Source organism: Sorghum bicolor, chromosome 3, assembly GCF_000003195.3.
Source record: "Sorghum bicolor cultivar BTx623 chromosome 3, Sorghum_bicolor_NCBIv3, whole genome shotgun sequence".
NCBI lineage: Eukaryota > Viridiplantae > Streptophyta > Magnoliopsida > Poales > Poaceae > Sorghum > Sorghum bicolor.
Genome location: NC_012872.2, coordinates 380,635 through 399,720, shown reverse-complemented (window position 1 = coordinate 399,720; position 19,086 = coordinate 380,635). Strand labels below are relative to the sequence as shown.

The 19,086-nt window shown below is 45.0% G+C and overlaps 3 protein-coding genes and 1 long non-coding RNA gene across 5 annotated transcripts; 3 read left to right on the top strand and 1 right to left on the bottom strand.

Moving 5' to 3' along the window:
• LOC110433287 lies at positions 3,221 to 4,133 on the top strand. Its single transcript, XR_002450661.1, has 3 exons — positions 3,221 to 3,312; positions 3,449 to 3,730; positions 3,813 to 4,133. It is a non-coding gene; the product is annotated as an uncharacterized LOC110433287 (long non-coding RNA).
• Positions 8,526 to 13,027, top strand: LOC8078083 (auxin response factor 1). 2 transcript variants are annotated; one of them, XM_002457007.2, is made up of 14 exons: positions 8,526 to 8,929; positions 9,055 to 9,167; positions 9,279 to 9,377; positions 9,483 to 9,539; positions 9,839 to 9,994; positions 10,127 to 10,211; positions 10,329 to 10,419; positions 10,544 to 10,708; positions 10,790 to 10,909; positions 11,010 to 11,082; positions 11,178 to 11,343; positions 11,424 to 12,064; positions 12,148 to 12,332; positions 12,420 to 13,027. In XM_002457007.2, exons 1-14 carry the CDS (start codon positions 8,920 to 8,922, stop codon positions 12,523 to 12,525), a joined length of 2,067 nt encoding a protein of 688 aa, XP_002457052.1. In that variant the 5' UTR covers positions 8,526 to 8,919; the 3' UTR covers positions 12,526 to 13,027. The 2 variants fall into 2 exon arrangements, with proteins under 2 accessions (XP_002457052.1, XP_021313471.1); XM_021457796.1 differs by lacking the exons at positions 8,526 to 8,929; positions 9,055 to 9,167; positions 9,279 to 9,377; positions 9,483 to 9,539 and adding an exon at positions 9,571 to 9,754.
• Positions 13,851 to 15,163, bottom strand: LOC110434118 (LRR receptor-like serine/threonine-protein kinase RCH1). Its single transcript, XM_021457860.1, has 2 exons — positions 15,147 to 15,163; positions 13,851 to 14,499 (listed from the first exon to the last, which is right to left on the bottom strand). The coding sequence occupies exons 1-2, from the start codon at positions 15,161 to 15,163 to the stop codon at positions 13,851 to 13,853; spliced, it is 666 nt and encodes a 221-aa protein (XP_021313535.1).
• Positions 15,206 to 19,086, top strand: LOC8078082 (cyclin-A1-3). The gene is made up of 11 exons (XM_021455771.1): positions 15,206 to 15,602; positions 16,216 to 16,612; positions 16,697 to 16,830; positions 17,324 to 17,422; positions 17,509 to 17,642; positions 17,747 to 17,822; positions 17,929 to 18,005; positions 18,096 to 18,129; positions 18,222 to 18,371; positions 18,477 to 18,611; positions 18,706 to 19,086. The coding sequence occupies exons 1-11, from the start codon at positions 15,393 to 15,395 to the stop codon at positions 18,775 to 18,777; spliced, it is 1,518 nt and encodes a 505-aa protein (XP_021311446.1). The 5' UTR covers positions 15,206 to 15,392; the 3' UTR covers positions 18,778 to 19,086.

Below are 19,086 nucleotides of genomic sequence, written 5' to 3'. Positions count from 1 at the left end.
GTAACTTATAAATTTGACCATGGCCACTGAGTTGTGTGCACGCGCTTGAAGCTAGCCAGTCAGCATCAGCTAGGTATTTGGCTCCCACATGGAGGCGTGCGCAACCGGCATGCATTTGTCACCTATAGTCGTCCTCCTGTGTGTGTGTGTGATCAGAGAGCGAGATCGCAAAGCTTAACTGCTTAAGTAATGGAAATAAAGTTAGCATGCACAATCCTAGCACTACACACCTCTATAACACTAACCCATGCAAAAGGCTAGCTAACATAAACTAATAAGTGTGCTCTTGATTGATTCCAAACCATTAAACAACTAGTTGATTAAAGAAAATAAAATGCCTTCTACTTCGTAGGCAGGCCACTTTTACAGGCTTGCAAACCATGGATGGATGCAATGCAAGGACTCTCACCACGAATATTCCCCGCCCGACGAGTGATTACTATACAACACAAAAAAGCAAGATATATATCTCCGATGAAAAGGCCATGATTTGATTAATTAATTGACTAAATAAAGTACGAGGAGGCTACGGATGATTGAGTATGTTGTTCTTGTTATAGATGACAGCTGGCATTGTGATAAAATGTGATTACCGCACAACTAGATTTTTCAATTTTTTTCTAGTAGCGTGGGGTTCTCCTAGTGTTTTAGCATTCAAAATTTAGTATCAATTTTCCCTAGTAAATACCTCCTAGTGAGGATTCCCTAGTGTTTTGACTAGTGGTAGTATTTTATTACTAACTAAAAACACTAGGAGCACTCCACATTTTGGTAGTGTACGATCAGATGTCAATCGGTTTGTGATCCTATGCGTGTGAGCAAAGCAGATCTTGTAATAATTAAACTTTTTTCACGCAGGTACTTGCTTGCATGTAGATTGGATTTTGTTCGATGTATACGGAGTCATCACGCAGGTACGATCTTAGTCGGGGCAGAAACTATTGGACTCGAAATTGTTAGATGGAATTGGAGTCCAACTCGGTCGTGGTGTAGATGATGCCGCCGACAAAGTGGTCCTAGAGCAGGCCGCCGTCGGAATCATCGTGGTCGATGTTGATGGAAGCTGTACGCACACTCCCTATCTGGCGTGCCACTGTCGACAAAAGTTAGTCGGCAGTCTATTTTAGGGTATATCCACGGTAGTAGTTTATCGGCAGAAGGTGTGCAAGCTACGAACTCGATGTGACGCAAGACACAGACAATAATTTTATCTAGGTTCAGCCGTCGTGTGGGCATACTACCTACGTCATGCGTCTGATTGTATTGATCTGAGATGTGTCGAATAGTGTATTGACTTGTCCTCTAGGGGACCCCTGGTCCTCCTTATATTTCGTGAAGGGACATAGTTACAGTAAAGTATCCTATTTGGTACAATATCTTGTAGTCTTACGGTGCACGCCGACCAGCGTCGTGCGCCTCACGTCTTCATCTTATGGGCCGAGCCACCTCTAATGGTGCGGTCCATGTCGATCCATGAGGGTATATGAGTTTATACCCCCACATATATACATAATATAGATATAGGTTGAATTTTTCTGTCATTTCACCCTCTCCTGATGAGTTCATCTGTCTCTCTACTCACTCGAGCATAAGAGTATTGTCTAGATTTATTAAGAATAGTAGTATGTGAATTAGAGATAAGATCCCTAATTGGTTTACCCGATGACCTAAACTTAATTATGACTATGTTATACAAATAGTGTGCGACCAGTCAGATGCGAAGTCAAGTGCTTTTATTAAGATTTTTTGCAAACTCCACTATAGTTCCTCTTTAAGATCAACAAATTCTTCTTCTAAGTTTGTATTATAACACTATGTTTAGACCTTAGAGAAGTGACCCCAATAACCAAATATCCTGGACAATTTGTCCTATGAGAGGTTGTTCGCTTGTCTGAAAAGTATGGTTGAAAATATTGTTCGTTGATTTATTGAGTGGAGCCTAGTCTGATTCTCTTTACTTCAAATGTTGGCATGTTGTTTATGGTCATGACAATACATTATATTTATGATGTTCATGATTGTGAAACAATGTGGATGGCAAATCCTAAAACCCTGTGACAAACCTAAAATTTAATTCCTATCTTACAGAATTAAAATAATATAATCCTCAAATATAGCTGAGCAAAAAAAAAATGTGTTGCATGCAAAAGAACTACAAACAGGCACTATGGTTAATGTGCATATCCTGAATATATATAACTAGAGGCATATATACTCTGTCCGTTTGCAGGAATCACGAATAAATGTTAGTGTAACTGACGTGGACAAGTAATACTTGGTAGTAGATATATGTTATAATTACATTATGCTAGAGGACTGAGATATGGCTTACATGTTAAGATATAATTCTAGTATGTTTAGTTTTTTTTTTTTTTTTGCCATGTTCATTTCTGAGACGGTGAGAGAGTAGCTAGCACCTAGCACCGGTACCAGGTATACGTGCCTACCAAACGGAGATTCCAGGGCCTTGTTTAGTTCCCAAAAAATTTTGCAAAATTTTTCAGATTCTCCGTCACATCGAATCTTTAGACACATGCATAAAGTACTAAATATAGACAAAAATAAAAACTAATTGCACAGTTTGGTCGGAATTGACGAGACAAATCTTTTGAGCCTAGTTAGTCCATGATTAGATAATATTTGTCAAATACAAACGAAAAAGCTACAGTGTCCATTTTGCAAAATATTTTGGAACTAAACAAGGCCCAGATTCCTGCCGTTCGGTTTGTTGGGAATATTTACTTGTTAATTTATTTTAAAACTACCTTTATACATATATGCTGCCGATCGGTGACCACCAAGATCGCATTGTTTACTATATAAGATTTAGTGCTAACACGCTTTGTCAAAAGCTAAATTATTCGATCTTGCTTAGAGTAACTAGTTGCATGCAATGGCAGTAGGGGGTTGTTCCAGTATCTATATAGACGCTCTGTTTATTTATCATCTTATTATTGTCATCATGTTACTCCTATATTGCAGATATAGTCACAAGACTTGCATGTATGCATGGTGGGCGAGTGGAGTGCCTAGGCACGGCTTGGATCGGATTATATGTGACCACCAAAATAGCGTGAGCGAGAGAGAGAGAGCTGGGCCAGTATCTATATATGTATGCGTATGTGTCTTTCTATATATATATATATATATATATACACGTTAAAAACTGTTGATCCTATTTTTACGTTCCTTATATATAATCACCCATCCGTCCCATTGCGTCGTTTCTCATCTCATCTTGGCCATCCCTCCAGGAACTGGCATGCAGCCGCCAGTCCATCACATCGTTGGGCGACTTTAATTTGTTGCAAGGTACTAGCATCTAAATGCAAAATCCTTTTTTCCAATTATATTGATTCTTTCTTGGTAACATTGATGAACGTGCGGCAGCGACACAACTTTTTGCTAGTTTAGCCGGACTCAACATCACAGTGTTGTTGATCATTAGGCCCAGCGATACTTTGATGCGGCGACCAGAAGGCAGAAGCATCCATCGATGGCGGAATCCATTCTGTCATTTGGATCGATATGTTCATATCAATCTAATTCCTTGCGGATTACAGATCTACTGACCATATCCTCTTACCTTGAGGCGTTTCTCGAGCTGCTCCCCCCTAATTCATCTGCTGGCACCGTCCCTAGATATGACAGGAAAAGTGTCATGCAGATCCGCCTAGGCATCACATTTAATTTCTCTCTGTGAATAGGAACATCCGTCGATGGGATCTAGGTAAGGTCGAGATAGTCTTAATCGTTACTGCAATAATCGATATATACAACTAGTTTCTCATTCTATATTCTTTACGAACCAGGTAGCACACTGCATCTCTTGGAAGCTACGTTTGCATTCGCCTATATCATCCACGGGTCCGCGTGTCCATGGTTCATTCCTACGACGACCACGAAGCATTGGGTGCACCGATGAGGCGATGACCAAAAAAAAGACGAGAGATAAATGCTGGTAATAAAATAATATACTCGTAATAATGTATGAGACAATACTCTTGTCAAAAAACTATATACATATACTAAGCAAACTTCTGTGTATTTACATATACATATACATACACTCATTTGTCAAAAAACTATGTACATATACTAAGCAAACTTCTGTGTATCTACATATACATATACTCTCATTTGTCAAAAAAGCATGATGAGCTTTCTTTCTTTTTTCAAAAGGGTATTTTCCATTTTTTTGGCAAAAGTACTAATTCATACTAGTTTTCCATGTGTGTATACTCGATTACTGTACATTTAGTATATGTGCACATACGTGCGTACTCCACGTATGATACTACATATTTTTGATATGACCTTGTAGTATCCTCCTATACTCTATTATTGTGTACGTACGTGTATGTGCACATACTTCTATTAAAAAGCGCATACATATACATGGACATACTACCGGCCGGCACGTATCCGCACATACTATATTTATCTTGTAGTATATGGACATACTCTCTAAAAAAGTATGAACGCCAAAGATGGTATACACTATTCCTGTGCATAATAAACAGAATTTTTATGAGTCACGAAGCCTATATATATATATATATATATATATATATATATATAGAGAGAGAGAGAGAGAGAGAGAGAGGCAGCATGCAGCTAGGGTAGCCGTAGTGTGGGTGGAGAGGGGAGGACGATGGATGGTGGCCCCTGCACCTGCATCCATGCATGCGTCCTCAACCACCAACCCAAACCGACCACGCGCACGGGCGTCGCCGCCGTGACCGCGAGGGCCCGTCGTCCGATCCGATTGATCGATGACGACGACACGACCACGACGAAAAGGAGGAGCAAAATTAAAGCTAGCTAGCTAGCGCGCCGTGCAGGTGCATGGAGGAGATCGATGGACGACGTACGGCCGGCCCGATCGAGAGATCGATGCTGGCCCAGCAGCTATGCACGGCCGCACGTGCATGCATGCGCTCCAGCTGGCCGCCTTGACGACGACGAGACTTGCTGCATGCATGCATGCTGTCCCACCGGCGGCCGCGCGCCCATACATGCGTGTGTGGTGTGGTGCAGTACAAACGCCGATCGATCGACGATCCCAAACCAAATAATGCATGCATGCATGCGATGTTCTGTCAGACATATATATATATATATACATACATACATATATGCAGCTCAACAATCATCATCATCGTCTAGCTACCTTGACTGGTCTAACGTACGTACTGTACGTGCTCGATCTGCAAGGATTGGATTGGCCGGCTCCCCCCATGGAAATGGATGAATGCATGCATGCGCCATGCATATGGGTCCCACACATGATAATTGTGCATATATATCGTGATCGTCGATCGATCAGTCAGATCAGAGCAGAGCAGAGGCCCCCTACGGTACCCCGCGGCCCACACCACGCGCGCATGCGTGTGCCTCCCCTCCCCGCGATCCCGGCCGTTGCACGCACAACTAACACAAATTTTTACTCCTACAAAGTACTGTAGATAATATCTAAAATCTCACTCGAGTGCTCAACGCTTATTTCTTCTGATCTCTTCTCTCTTAGTTAATTACTCTCTTCTTCTCTATCTCCGGTAGCTTATAATTTTTTTTTTAAGGAAAGGTAGTAGATAGACAAGACGATAAGATTGGAGCTAGTGACACCGTCAGAGCGAGTATGCAGTTGGCGGACCGATCGAGCAAGGTTTTAGGACGGGGCGACCATGACCATGACGACAGCTTATTATGTTAGGACTAACGTCATTCCTAATTATTCAGCTACGGTACGGTATTGTGATATTATTTGTTTCCCTAGCTAGCTAGCTCTTTGATGCAATCTTTAATTGGATTCTTAATGACCCACGATATAGATGTAAACCATGCATGGGCTTGCCGAAGAGCATAAATCCAAAATTAAAGAACCTGGGATGTTTTTCTTCCAAAACTGATGTCCTGTCTACCTTTGTATATGCAATTGATCACTATTGCTTACAAAAAAGACATGATGATCTAAAAGGAGTAGAAAGTAGACGGTGGTTCAAAAGAGCACTAAAATGCACATTGCCACAATATAATTCCGATCAATGTTAGATATATATTCATTTTCTCTATGTTGCCAAAATGGACCATTCATGTTTCTGCTCTTTAGATTTATCACAGGATGAGAGAGACAATTAGATGCATTTTATTCTCACAGTGGGCGGCACTTTCATGTAGGAATTGTTTGGATAAAATAAGAAGGCCAAATTAAAACTTCTTTTTATTTTTTCCCACTAAGGAAAAAGGTTCCTATTTTTCAGACCCATCTCGTGTGCTAGAAAGAAAGATAAATGTAATAAGCCTGATCTCTATAATGATACTCTATCATCCAAGAGTTTTATATCCATTCATTATTGTGTGTAAGTATATTTTCTTTTGAATCTCCTTATTAGACCTAGACAAGGTTGGAGTTCCTAATAGCAAAGAAGGGCCATGCCTCACCCCCTCTTTAATTTTGTGCAACACTACTACAATCAACAAGTTTCCCTATGGTTAATAATCCTAGAGAAAGGCCAAAAAATTATAGGGAAACAATTTTCCTAGGGTATTTCGTAGGGAAAGATCGGTATTTCGTAGGGAAAGATCCCTAGGGAGAAATTCGATGGGAAAGACAGAGTTCCCCTACGGCTTCCACCAAAAACGTAGGGAAACATTCTTTCCCTAGGGGTTGCATCATATCCCCTAGGGAAACTTCCTCAGATGGTCAAACCATTTCTGACATGGAAACGTGGCGGTTTCCTTAGAAATATACCCTAGGGGAACTTGTTGATTCTAGTAGTGATCATTCTTTAGAGAACGATACATATTTAGGAAATTTCGTTGATGAAGCTTAATAACAACCACATCTATAGTCTATAATGCATGTGTATTTGTAGCCTTGATGCCCTCTTAAATTTTTCTCAAACTCCACCACTGAACCTAGATTACGTGTTTGGAAAAAAATCTTTTCTACTTGTGGCCGGTCCCTAGAAACTTTGTAGGAAAGTTAGATTTTGGTTGAACTTGAACTGCATGCACGGTCTTGATAGGCAAATCTTATACATATCAACATATCGATTACATATTTTGCAATAAAAAGGAAATGGTGATATGAAATCTATAATTTTTAAAACAAGGCGGGTGTCTCCATGCAAAAGAGGCTTAGATTGGTGAGAGGACAGAAACAAGAAAGGCAGGAGCATGAATGCTAGAGCCACACGTGGCATTTACATAACGGGTGGTCTATTACGGACAACTCCAACCTTCAAACCTTCTATTAGTTTTCATAGATATTATCACTAATAAACTTTCCATAGAAACTCTAACATGTAATATAATATTTCTTCTAGTGAGGTCCCTTAAATATTTTAGCCAATCGTTGTATCCCTCCTATCCACATTCCTTGGCGATAAATTCCGGTGGGCGGCAAGCAACATGGTAGGGGTGGGGATGGCGGGCTATGGCGGCGTGGACGACGAACGGGCTAACGAGTGTGAGCAATACGACATGGGTCCGATCAGAGACAAGTGGCGTAGGGGCGAATACGGCCCTAGTTCCAGCTACAAAGGATGGCACCGGGGCGGCCACATACCGCAATCACCCCAACGGGCGAGGCCTAGCGGCTCGGCCGCTTTTTGTCCCTCTCATCTGTACTTTTCTTTCCACAATAATAAAATAATTAGATGATATTATAATTAATTAATAATGCTATAAAATCATCGGTAGGGCGTGGCGGTAAGCTACATCGCCATGGCTGCTAGCTAATGAGTGCGAGCAGTGCAATGTGGACCTGATCGTAGGAGGTGGCGTAGAGGCGCATGGTCTAAGTTTCGGCTAGAAATGATGGATACAAAGAGGCTTAGATTGAAACAAGAAATGCAGGAGTATGTGTTAAAGCCACATGTGGCGCTTACATAGGGGGTGAGCTACTAAGAGAGCAGTCCTAACCTTAAAAACATCTATTAGTTTTCATAGATGTCGCTAAGAAACTTTTTGTAAAAACTCAATGACCTAGTGTAAAACTTTTTCTAGTGAGTCTCCTGAAATATTTTAACCATTGACTTTCCTCTCCCTCCTATCCACATCTCTCTCGTTCCTATTCTCTTCCCATGTGATAAATACCAGTGGGCGGTCAATAGCGGTAGAACGTGGGACGACAGGCTACAATGGCGTGGTGGCCGGGCTAACGAGTAAGAGCGGTGGGACGTGGACCTGATCAGAGGTAGATAGTGTAGGAGTACACGGTAGAGTTTTGGCTAGAAAGGATGTCATCGAGGGCGGCCATAGATGGCGAGCGCCACATCTAGTGAGGCATAGCGGCGCAGTCGCTTTTCTTCTCTTTCATCTCTATCTCTCCTTTCACACCAGCAAAATACTTATGTAATACTATACTTAATTAACTAATAATGCTATAAATAAAAATCACACATAAGCAAACAAATCGAGTAGCTGGTTTCCCTATCCCTATCCCAGCCTCTCTATTTCTTGCCGCGAACCAAACGTCCCGCCGGCATAATAAAGTCCAGTTGCTTTGTAACGCCACCGTTTCTTTCTCGTTCCGCTTTCTCTGTGCCTGCGCCTTTCTCCCTCCCCTCACCCCCTCCAATCCAATCTCCGTCCGTCTCTCTCCATCTCCATCTCCATCTCCATCTCCTCTCCCACAACAAGCTAGGCCTGCGGCCTCAACAAAGTCCCACCGCGCCTTTCTTTAATGGGGCGAGGGTCAGGCTAACAAACACTCGAGTCGACACAGGAGCCGCAGAGCGCGAGGCCAGGAGACACCACCACTCCATCACCACCACCACCACCACCGGTGCGGTGACCACACTGCCCGCTTCTCCCCTCCCTCAGTCTCACTCGCTCCCTTTGGCTCTCCTCCCCGGACCAGGCCAGGACCAGGAGACCAAGCCAAGAACTGCAAACCCACAGGCCGTGACCATGGCGCAAGGTGAGTCAGCCCACCCCGCATACTACCGCGGCGTTCCTTCGTCTCTTGTTCATGTTCATGTTCGTGGCCGCAGACTAAACGCCCTCCTGCTGTTTGTTTGTTTGTCTGTCTGTCTGCGGGAGCAGGACGGGACCCGGAGCTGTTCGCGGAGCTGTGGCGCGCCTGCGCGGGGCCGCTCGTGGAGCTGCCCCAGACCGATGAGAGGGTCTTCTACTTCCTCCAGGGTCACCTGGAGCAGGTCGCTCCTCAATCTCGCTCCGCGCTCTTGGCAGCTATCTTTCTGAAATTCTCTTCTGCCTTTCCTGAATTGTTCTCTTGTTCCTTGCTGCTGCTGTGCTGTCCCCTGCAGCTGCAAGAGCCGACGGACCCGGCGCTGCTGGCCGACCAAATCAAGATGTTCCAGGTGCCCAACAAGATCCTCTGCAAGGTCGTCAACGTGGAGCTCAAGGTAATTCACTGGCCTTTCTCCTCTCGGACTTCAATTTGGTGCTAGCCCCCCGACTTGCTAACTCTTCGTCTTCTCCCTCCCTGTGTCTCTGCACCTGTGCCGCAGGCCGAGACAGAAACGGACGAGATGTACGCCCAGATCACTCTGCAGCCCGAGCCAGATGTGAGTACAGACACAGAGTGGACTGACTGGACCACCATCATTTTTACTTGCTACTAGTTTTTCTTTTTGGTTGCTCTCTGCTTTGTAAACGTCCTTTCTGCTGTCCCTCCCTAATTCTGCCCATCTTTTACTTACCCTTTTGGATGGGATCCCCCCCAATTCTGAACTCTTCTTCTGTTTGCAAGTATGGCGATTTTTGTAGGCAAAGCAATTCAGTGAGTGTGCACTAGTCGTATTGGGAGAATTTACTTTGTGAATTTGTCTGAATTTTTTTTGCAATTTGTTGTTGTTGCTTGCAGCAAATGGATCTGCCCACATTACCTGACCCACCCCTGCCGGAGACGTCAAGGCCTGTGGTGCACTCCTTCTGCAAGATCCTCACACCATCCGACACCAGTACTCATGGCGGTTTCTCTGTTCTTCGGCGTCATGCAAACGAATGCCTCCCACCACTGGTACGCATAATTCTCATGTTTTAAGCACTTCATGCGGTAGGGTGATGGAAAATTCTTAGTTTTTTTAGTAGGGGCTCAAAACCCTCCTGTTTCCTTAAAAAAAATAAGTTTTTTTTTCATGCTAATAATCAGGATATGTCGATGCCGACCCCGACCCAAGAGCTTATCACAAAGGACCTACATGGATCTGAATGGAGGTTCAAGCACATCTACAGGGGTATGTACAGTACAGTCTCCACTGAATCATCTTCTAATCCTTTTGGCCACAGATCAAGGAAAAATGGCACTTTTAAGTAATTTCTGGTGCTTAATTATGCATTTCTTGGTTCTCTAGGCCAACCCCGTAGGCACCTTCTGACTACTGGATGGAGCACGTTTGTCACATCAAAGAAGCTGATTGCTGGTGACGCGTTTGTCTACCTGAGGTTAGATCTTAACTGAACATAAACAAACAGCTTGTGCGTCCAAAAAAAGGAAACCTTGTGGTGCGCATGCTCATGTATCAAGTATATGTACAACTTACAAGATACCATGCTTTTTTTTTCTTAGGAGTGAGACAGGAGAGCAGCGTGTCGGAGTGAGGCGCCTTGTGCAGAAGCAAAGCACAATGCCAGCATCTGTTATATCAAGCCAAAGCATGCATCTTGGGGTGCTTGCTAGTGCATCACATGCTATTAAGACTAATTCCATATTCCTAGTGTATTATAGACCAAGGTTGGACACTTCCTAACATCAATTCTTTTAATATAACTGTTCTTATCTTCTCTGTTAATTGTTTTTTTTTTGTTTCCTCAGGTTAAGCCAAAGCCAATACATCGTCAGTCTGAACAAGTACCTTGAATCTAGTAAAATTGGATTTAATGTGGGCATGAGGTTTAAGATGAGTTTTGAAGGGGAAGATGTCCCCGTAAAGAAGTAATTCATCCTGTCATCTTATATGTTTCTCCTTTAATTTGTTGCTGACTTGCTGTCCTTTCGTATTGACATGATCAGTCCATCTCTTTTAACCCTGTAGGTTTTCTGGAACTGTTGTTGATAAAGGAGATCTCTCTCCACATTGGCAAGGTTCTGACTGGAAGACGTTGAAGGTAAGATCAGTTTGATCTGCTTCATCTGTTATCATTATTTGACTTTTTTTTCCTTAGACAAGATGCTGAACGTCTTCAAAATTTTCATGGTTTAGGTCAAATGGGACGAAGCCACAAACTTTAATGGCCCTGAGAGGGTTTCCTCTTGGGAAATTGAACCATTTGATGCATCCGCACCTGCCATCAACATACCCGTGCAACCATCAATGAAAAACAAAAGGCCTAGGGAGACAGCTGAAAGCCTGGATATTCATGCGCTGGGTATGACACTGAAAATTTCATATTGCTAGTCTTCGGAAAAGATCTCTGGAAATTTGGGTCTAATGTTCTTAATTCTGCAGAACCTGCTCAAGAATTCTGGCTCTCTGGAAGGCCTGAACAGCATAAGACAAGTATAAGCTCCAACGAACCCAATTGTATATCTGTACATCAAGTCGCTTGGACAAGTGAACGCCCAGGATACAGTGCCATGAGTAGTTCAATTTGTCAGAATTCTGCAGTAATTGGGAGCTGGTTCAAGGACTTCAATTCCTCAAGCAAAGGGGCCTCCCCTTCCTTGCCAGAGATTTCTCAGAAACTGTTTCAAGTCACCAGCAACGACGCAAGGGTTCCTCCTTGGCCTGGGCTCTCTGCTTATCAAGCTGAGGAGCTCTCTTCCAAGTTGTCCTGCAACACTGCTCTGTGCAGCTACCAGACTGAGGAGGTTGCTCCAAAATTTTCTATTGCTGTCGAAGAAAAGAAGGAACCCGGCATGTTCCGCCTGTTTGGTGTCAATTTGGTTAACCATACTAGGAGTAGCGGCATTGCTGACAAGATGACTGTGGGAGTAGGGGAAACATCGATGCGAGGTGCTGGTTCTTTTGAAGACTCTGGTCAGCTATCGGCGCTTTCAAGAGTCACGAAAGATCATACACACTTGGTGAATGAAAGCCCCCGAGAAATCCAAAGCCATCAGAGTTGCAGTGGAAGAAATCGTATTAAGGTAACTTGTTTTTTGTTTCTTTACTTTTTCTCCTTGTGTTGCCACTTAGACTGCTGTTTAACCTGTGTGTTTGATCTTGCTAGGTTCAAATGCATGGACATGCTGTGGGCAAAGCTGTGGATTTAGGAAATCTGGATGGGTATGTACAGTTGATGGGTGAGCTTGAAGAGATGTTTGAGATAAAAGACCTTGGCTCCAAAGAGGAATGGAAGGTTACTTTCACTAACGATGAGAATGATACGATGGAAGTCGGAGCTGTTCTTTGGCAGTAAGCTACGTTGTGCATATCCTCCTGAAAAGAAAAAAATAGACAGGAACTTAATACTAATAACACACATTATAATAACTCGTGCAGGGAGTTTTGCCAGATGGTGAGGAAGATCGTGATCCATCCCATTGGACATGGGAGCCATATGGAGGCTTGGCCTTGCCCGGGGCAGGATGGGAAGAGGGACTTTTAGAAGAAGGGAGGGTAACTGGGCAGGGATGGAAGGTGGGTTTTTGGAGCCTTTGACGACATGGTTGTTTTTTGCTGCGGTGGGAGAAGGTTGTAGCTGAAAACTTGATGGCATAGCTTGTCGATGACGAAGAACGCAACATATTGGTTGCTGGCGTCAGTTCTTTCTTCAGAAGAATTCAGTGGAAGGAAGAAGTGATGTAACATAGGCTTTGCAGAAAAGAAAAAGATTTGATGATGTGTCTTTTAGTTTGGTTTGGTTTAAACAAGATGACAGTTAATGCGTGTCTAGTAGTCTGCCTAAGCTTAGTGACGAGCAACAAGCAATAACAAGGATGGATGTATAAGATAGACCTTGGGTATGTAAGTTGTGTAAATATAATGTTAGTAAGTAGTAGGTATATCATATATATATATGGGAGGTGCTACTATTATGATGACATTAACTTGCATTGGGTGACATCCTTGACTCGTTTGTATGGTATATGTACTGTGTTGCAGTGCTCTGGACTCTGATGAGGAATCGCATTATATTGTGATGATGGAATTTGGGTTTTTGGTGGCAGTGTGACCTGAGGTGGCCTCTTCTGTTAGAATTTAGTTTGACACAGGCAGTAGTTTGGTTGGAGCCATTGGGCCTTCTCAGCCGGAGATTAAATACCAGGCCGGTGTGATGGACGGCCCAGCTGACCTGTCACGCATGCCATGCAGATGGTGTGAACTTGTGAAGGCAGGAAACCAACGGCACCACCGCCGCGCTGACCGTGCGGTGCGGTCGCGTCTCGCCGCCGGCCTCCCACCTCGAACAGCACTGGCCATGCCAATTGCCAACCCAGCAAAGAAATGAGTGGCAGCATTGTCTGCTATGAGCGCGCGGACGTATAGCATTGATTCAAAACCTGTTTGGAATGTAGGATTTCACACGAATCGTACACAAATTTCCAAGGATTCAATTTAATTTCATAAGAGCAACTCCAGTGGGCCTCCTAAACAGACCCCTATTCTAAATTTTAGGAGCTTGAATGAAAAAAACAACTCCAATGGACTTTCTATTTGGGCTCTTATTTTAGGAGGACCCCCAAAATCTAGTTTCAGGCCCGCAGATCTAGGAGCCCCCTATCCCTCTCTCTCACTCCCTCCCGTCCGCATGCGCCGCCCCGCCGGCGAGAAGGCCGGCCTCGCGGGCTCCCTCCTCCGAGCTGGTGTGGCTATGGTGGTGATCAGAGAGCGCCGGAACCGGGACCGGCGGCGATGGGCTGCTGCCAGTCGCGGCTGGAGCGGCTGGAGGCGGTGTCGCGGTGCAAGGCGCGGCGGCGGTACACCAAGCACCTAGTGCAGGCGCGGCGGGACATGGCTGCGGCGCACGCGCTCCGGGCCCGATAGGTCGTGGTTCCCGCCCGCGCGCAGCGACTCGAGGAGGCGAAGGTCGCCGAGAGACGGCGGGAGGTCGCCGGAGTGGCGGTTATCGAAGAGGAGCAGGTTTCGAAGGGTGGGCGCGAGGTACGCCAGCTCCGGCGGGATGGAGCCAGAGAGCTGGTTGGAGTTGAGTGCCAGAGTCTGGAGCGCGGAGGCGTTCCCGAGCGACGGCGGGATAGGGCCGGTGAGCGCGATGCCGCTGACGTTGAGCACGGCGAGGCGGCGGCACCGCCAGAGGTCGTCGGGGACGGCGCCCGTGAGGTTGGCATCGGAGACGACGAAGGAGACGAGTCCCGGCAGCGCCGCGCAGAGGCCTGTGGCAGGGAGTGTGGCGCCCGCGAGGTGCACGGACTGGAACGACACAGAGCTGACGGTCCTGGTGGTGCCGGTGCCGGTGCAGGAGATGTGGGACCAGTTGCATGGGGACGAAGCGGCCGGTGACCAGTCCGGTGGGCTCGTGGACGTGGTGTTGAGCCAGGACGTGAGGAAGGCGCCTCCTCCCAGAGGAACGGCACGGCGACGAGCAAGCGTCGCGGCGGCGTGTCCGGCGGGCCCGAGAACGCTGCGTCGGCGCCAACGACAAGAGATTTTTTTTCTAGGGTGGGGGGACAGTGGCTATGGCTGGAGTTGGGCTTTGATTTGGGCCCTTAAATTTTGCAGGCCAACTCCCAAATAAAAATGTAGAGGTCTAATTTAGGGCCTGTGGCTGGAGATGCTCTAAGGAAAATGCAGAAACAGTGAAGAGGATTGAGAGCATGTTTGATTGCTGGTGGCTTGGCAGACAATTTGTCTCTTATTATAGGTAATGATAATAATAGGTCTGCTCGCTAGGGCTATTACTGTTCGCGAGGCGCTTGTCATAGGCGAGGGCTAGTCGCGTGAGCATCCGGTCCATTCTGGTTTGTCTTTTGCGTTCTCCGTTGAAAAAGAAAAGTTTTAAGTGCCTATGCATTCTACTGTTAGCGACCTAATAATCTATCAAATGCGTCTCGCATTAGCTCAGAGCAAGTATTATGGTGGGCTGTAAGCTGGCTAAATGCTGATGTGGAGGAGAGAGAGGAGAAGCAGGCTGTAAGCTTACAGCCAGCTTAGACACAAAAATCAAAAAACTTTATGAGAGAGATAAGTGGACCATGTATTAATAGTGAATAGCTAACTATTGTATGGGTGGGCTGCAAGAAGAAGAGCCCTTGGAGACCGCCTAATCACCCTACCCTAGCTACCATGGCGGCATAATAGAATTGAAAGTACAGGGGCCTTTTCCTAAATAGTCCATCCCCTTTCCCTCTCCTCTCCTCTTCTTCTCTTCGTCTCGCCTCGCCTCGCGTCGCCGCTGCCGGGCCGGGAGACCCAAACCTTCCTCCCCGCTCCCTAAAACCCAAACCCTAGCCCTAGACTAAGACCGAGGAGGGGGGATTCGGCGAGGGGATCCTCTTCCGCCAAGATCGATCGACGATGTCGACCTTCGCCGCCTCCCGCCGCTCCTCCTCGTCCGCAGCCTCCAAGCGCCCCGCGATGGACGAGAACGCCGCCGGTGGACCGCGATGGACGAGACCGCAGGCCACGAAGCGCGTCGCGCTCGGAAACATCACCAACGTCGCCGCTCCCGCTCCAGGGAGGAGGGCCGCCGTGGGGAAGGTCGCGCCACCCGCCACCACCCGCGCGGTACGAACGCCGCCTCTGCTCGTCAGGGTCTCAGGGACAGGGATCGTTTCTGCGATTGGGAAATTTCATGCGGAACGGAACTCATTCCGCTTTTCTCGGGCCCAAGATTCTTGCCTAGGCTCAATGGTTTTGAATCCGCGTGGCGTGGGCGTAGCTTTCTTGGCTCTTCTTGATCCTTCTTGACTTGAGAGACTGATCGATGGCATTCCCAGTATCTTGGTTTCGCGGTTTCTTGATTTCGAAATGCGGTCTACATTTTCCTTACAAGGTTTTTTTTATCTAATAATATTCTGATGAGGCGTACCTCTTCCACATTACCTGAATCGGTGAATCCTACAGATTTTGTGGTTTCGTACTATTACTCGAAATCAGTCTGGCAACTCTTTTTTTTCTTGTCTTATAACAAGGAGGAAACCTGCAAGATTTCTTCATCTTGTTACTGCTTTCTATTATTGGTTGGATTCTGCTGGGTCAAAAGACTAGACCATAGTACAAATGTATCGGCATTATCAAAAGAAGGTTCCTTGGTTTTCACAACGTGGCAATCTTTTCGTCTTTGTTTGCTTTGGAATCTTCTCTTGTCAATATCTCAACTTGTTCAAATCTCATGCAGAAGTTGAATCCGGCAACCTCAGCAGCACCCTTGAAGAAACCATATCCAGCAAATGCACGCAATGTGAGCTCCATTCGGGGTTCTGCTGTGAAGTCGGCTTCCATCAAGCCAGGTCCACCAGTATCATGCCTTTGCAGCAGCACAATGCAGCAGAAGCATAATGTTCCTCCACCTAAAGTGCCTACCACTGTCAATGTGCCAAGTCGTGCTCCAGCCTTGGTACCCTGCAGCAGCTTCATGTCTCCTGGACGTTCAGGAGATTCAGTTTCTATGGATGAGACGATGTCGATTTGTGACTCCATGAAAAGCCCGGACTTTGAGTTCATAGACAATGGGGATTCCTCGGTGCTGGCTTCGTTGCAGCGGCAGGCAAATGAACATTTGCGCATATCAGAGGGTAGAGATGTTGAAGGCCTGCTGAAATTTATGAGATTTGACTTTCAAGTGCATTTTGTTAAATTTTTTGTTGATTCTTTTGCAGAAAATAAGTGGAAGAAAAATGCCCCTGCCCCATTTGAAATCGACCACATCTGTGATGTTGACAATGACTACGAGGATCCACAGTTGTGCGCTACTCTGGCTTCCGACATTTACATGCATCTGCGAGAGGCTGAGGTGACACATTTTTCCCTGTACCCTGGTGCTGAAATGGTTTCCCTCAAGCACTGAACATAAGGAATTGCATTCTGGAGAAAAAAAATCTCTATGCATGTAGACTGCATCGGGCCAACTAGCAAAAGCTCTACATTGATGTCACCGAATAAGCAATGCCCCAATATGCTTTTTTTCAAGTGTGTTTTTTATCATATATAATTTCTGTTTCCCAGTGTGGGAACGATTTCTGGTTTTTATATGTGAAGTTTTTTTTGGTGCATTAATGAAGCTCGATTCGGTCGAAAGAATGTTATTTCTGTTTTGAGGAAATTTGATCTAGATTGATCTGTACATACGTTAGTGAATCTTAGAAAATCTCTGTTTCTTCCTTCATTTTCACTAATAATGCTGCTTTACAGTCATTCTTTCATTTAATTGAAAAGCAAAAAACAAATAGGTAGGGGGCTCCCCTGCTGTTTCGGTCAAAAAAATAATGCTGTTTTACTTTCTGCAGATGAAGAAAAGCAAAAGACCATCAACTGACTTCATGGAAACTATTCACAAAAGTGTCAACCCAAGCATGAGGGCTATTTTGATCGACTGGCTTGTGGAAGTAAGCCTTTTCTGCTAATCATAAAGAAAAGCCTAAAGCAGAAGCACAATGCATTAACTACATTCATATGATTTTCCTTCCTGTAGGTTGCTGAAGAATATCGTCTTGTTCCTGATACTCTCTACCTGACAGTTAACTACATTGACCGTTATCTTTCTGGCAATGAAATCGACCGCCAAAGGCTGCAATTACTTGGTGTTACTTGCATGCTTATAGCCGCGTAAGCTTCTGCTAGTTCTCGTTACATCTATTTCTTTCAGTTATCCTCAGTTTTCTGTACACTGTTGGCATATCAATTTGAGATGTTGCAATATTCAAATCCAGAAAATACGAGGAGATATGTGCACCCCAAGTAGAAGAGTTCTGCTACATAACTGATAGTACATACTTCAGAGATGATGTCTGTGATATATTACTTCCAACCATCCGCTTTTTTTTTTGTCTATTAGACCATATCTGATAGTCCCTTGTTTGTCATTGTCACTAAATAACTTGTTCATTAACAGGTTTTAGAGATGGAAGCTTCTGTACTGAATTACTTGAAGTTTGAAATGGCAGCACCTACACCAAAGTGCTTTCTGAGGTGCTTTTCTGTTTTATTTCATTTATTAGGTAAGATTTACGACTATTATACTAACCTAACCTCACTAACTCTTATTCTTGCTTACAACAGGAGATTTGCCCGTGCTGCACAAGCGTGTGATGAGGTACTACTGTATAGTCAGCTTCTGGTCACTGGAGGAGGAATTCCTTAAGTGGCATATATGATACCATTTCACTGACAACTTATCTTGTACAGGATCCTGCTTTGCATCTCGAGTTCCTCGCCAATTACATCGCTGAGCTATCACTGCTGGAGTACAATCTACTCTCTTACCCGCCATCACTAATAGCTGCCTCAGCTGTTTTCTTGGCAAGATATGTACTGCAGCCAACAAAGTATCCTTGGGTAGGTGCCATAATCATGTTGCTTTTTCCATAATATCTTTGTAGCAGTTGCCTGCTGAAATGTCATTATGAGCTAACTTACGCATCTCATTGTGAATTGGAGCAGAATTCCACACTTGCTCATTACACACAGTATAAGCCGTCGGAACTGAGTGACTGTGTAAAGGCATTGCACCGCCTTTTCAGCGTTGGTCCTGGGAGTAACCTTCCAGCAATCAGAGAAAAATACAGTCAACATAAGGTAACTGACTGGGCCTGGTCTTGAATGTCTTCAGTTAACAACTCTGTTGCTAGTAGTACTAACGGCATCATCTCCCTTTCCTTCATCACATCAGTACAAATTTGTTGCAAGGAAGCAGTGCCCACCGTCAATCCCTACAGAATTCTTTCGTGATGTAACATGGTAAACATAGAAGCCCAGCAGGAATAGCTCCAATTGCGCGACTGTGCAGGTGGTTCGTTGGTTGATGCAGGACGATCGATGCCTGGTGTGATTTTCTTCTCCCCACTCCCTGCTGTAATCTTCCTGTACCTAGACCAATGTTTGCGCTTGTAAATCGGAGTTGTGTTGTAGGGCTGACCAACATCTCGTTTGTAATGTCATAGTATTACTGACTAGAGTCACCGTCACTGGTGTTCTGTATGTAATTTACACCGCATGTAAACTGAATTTTAGGGGTGTCTCTTTGGCTTGGACTCATATTGTTACTAGGTTA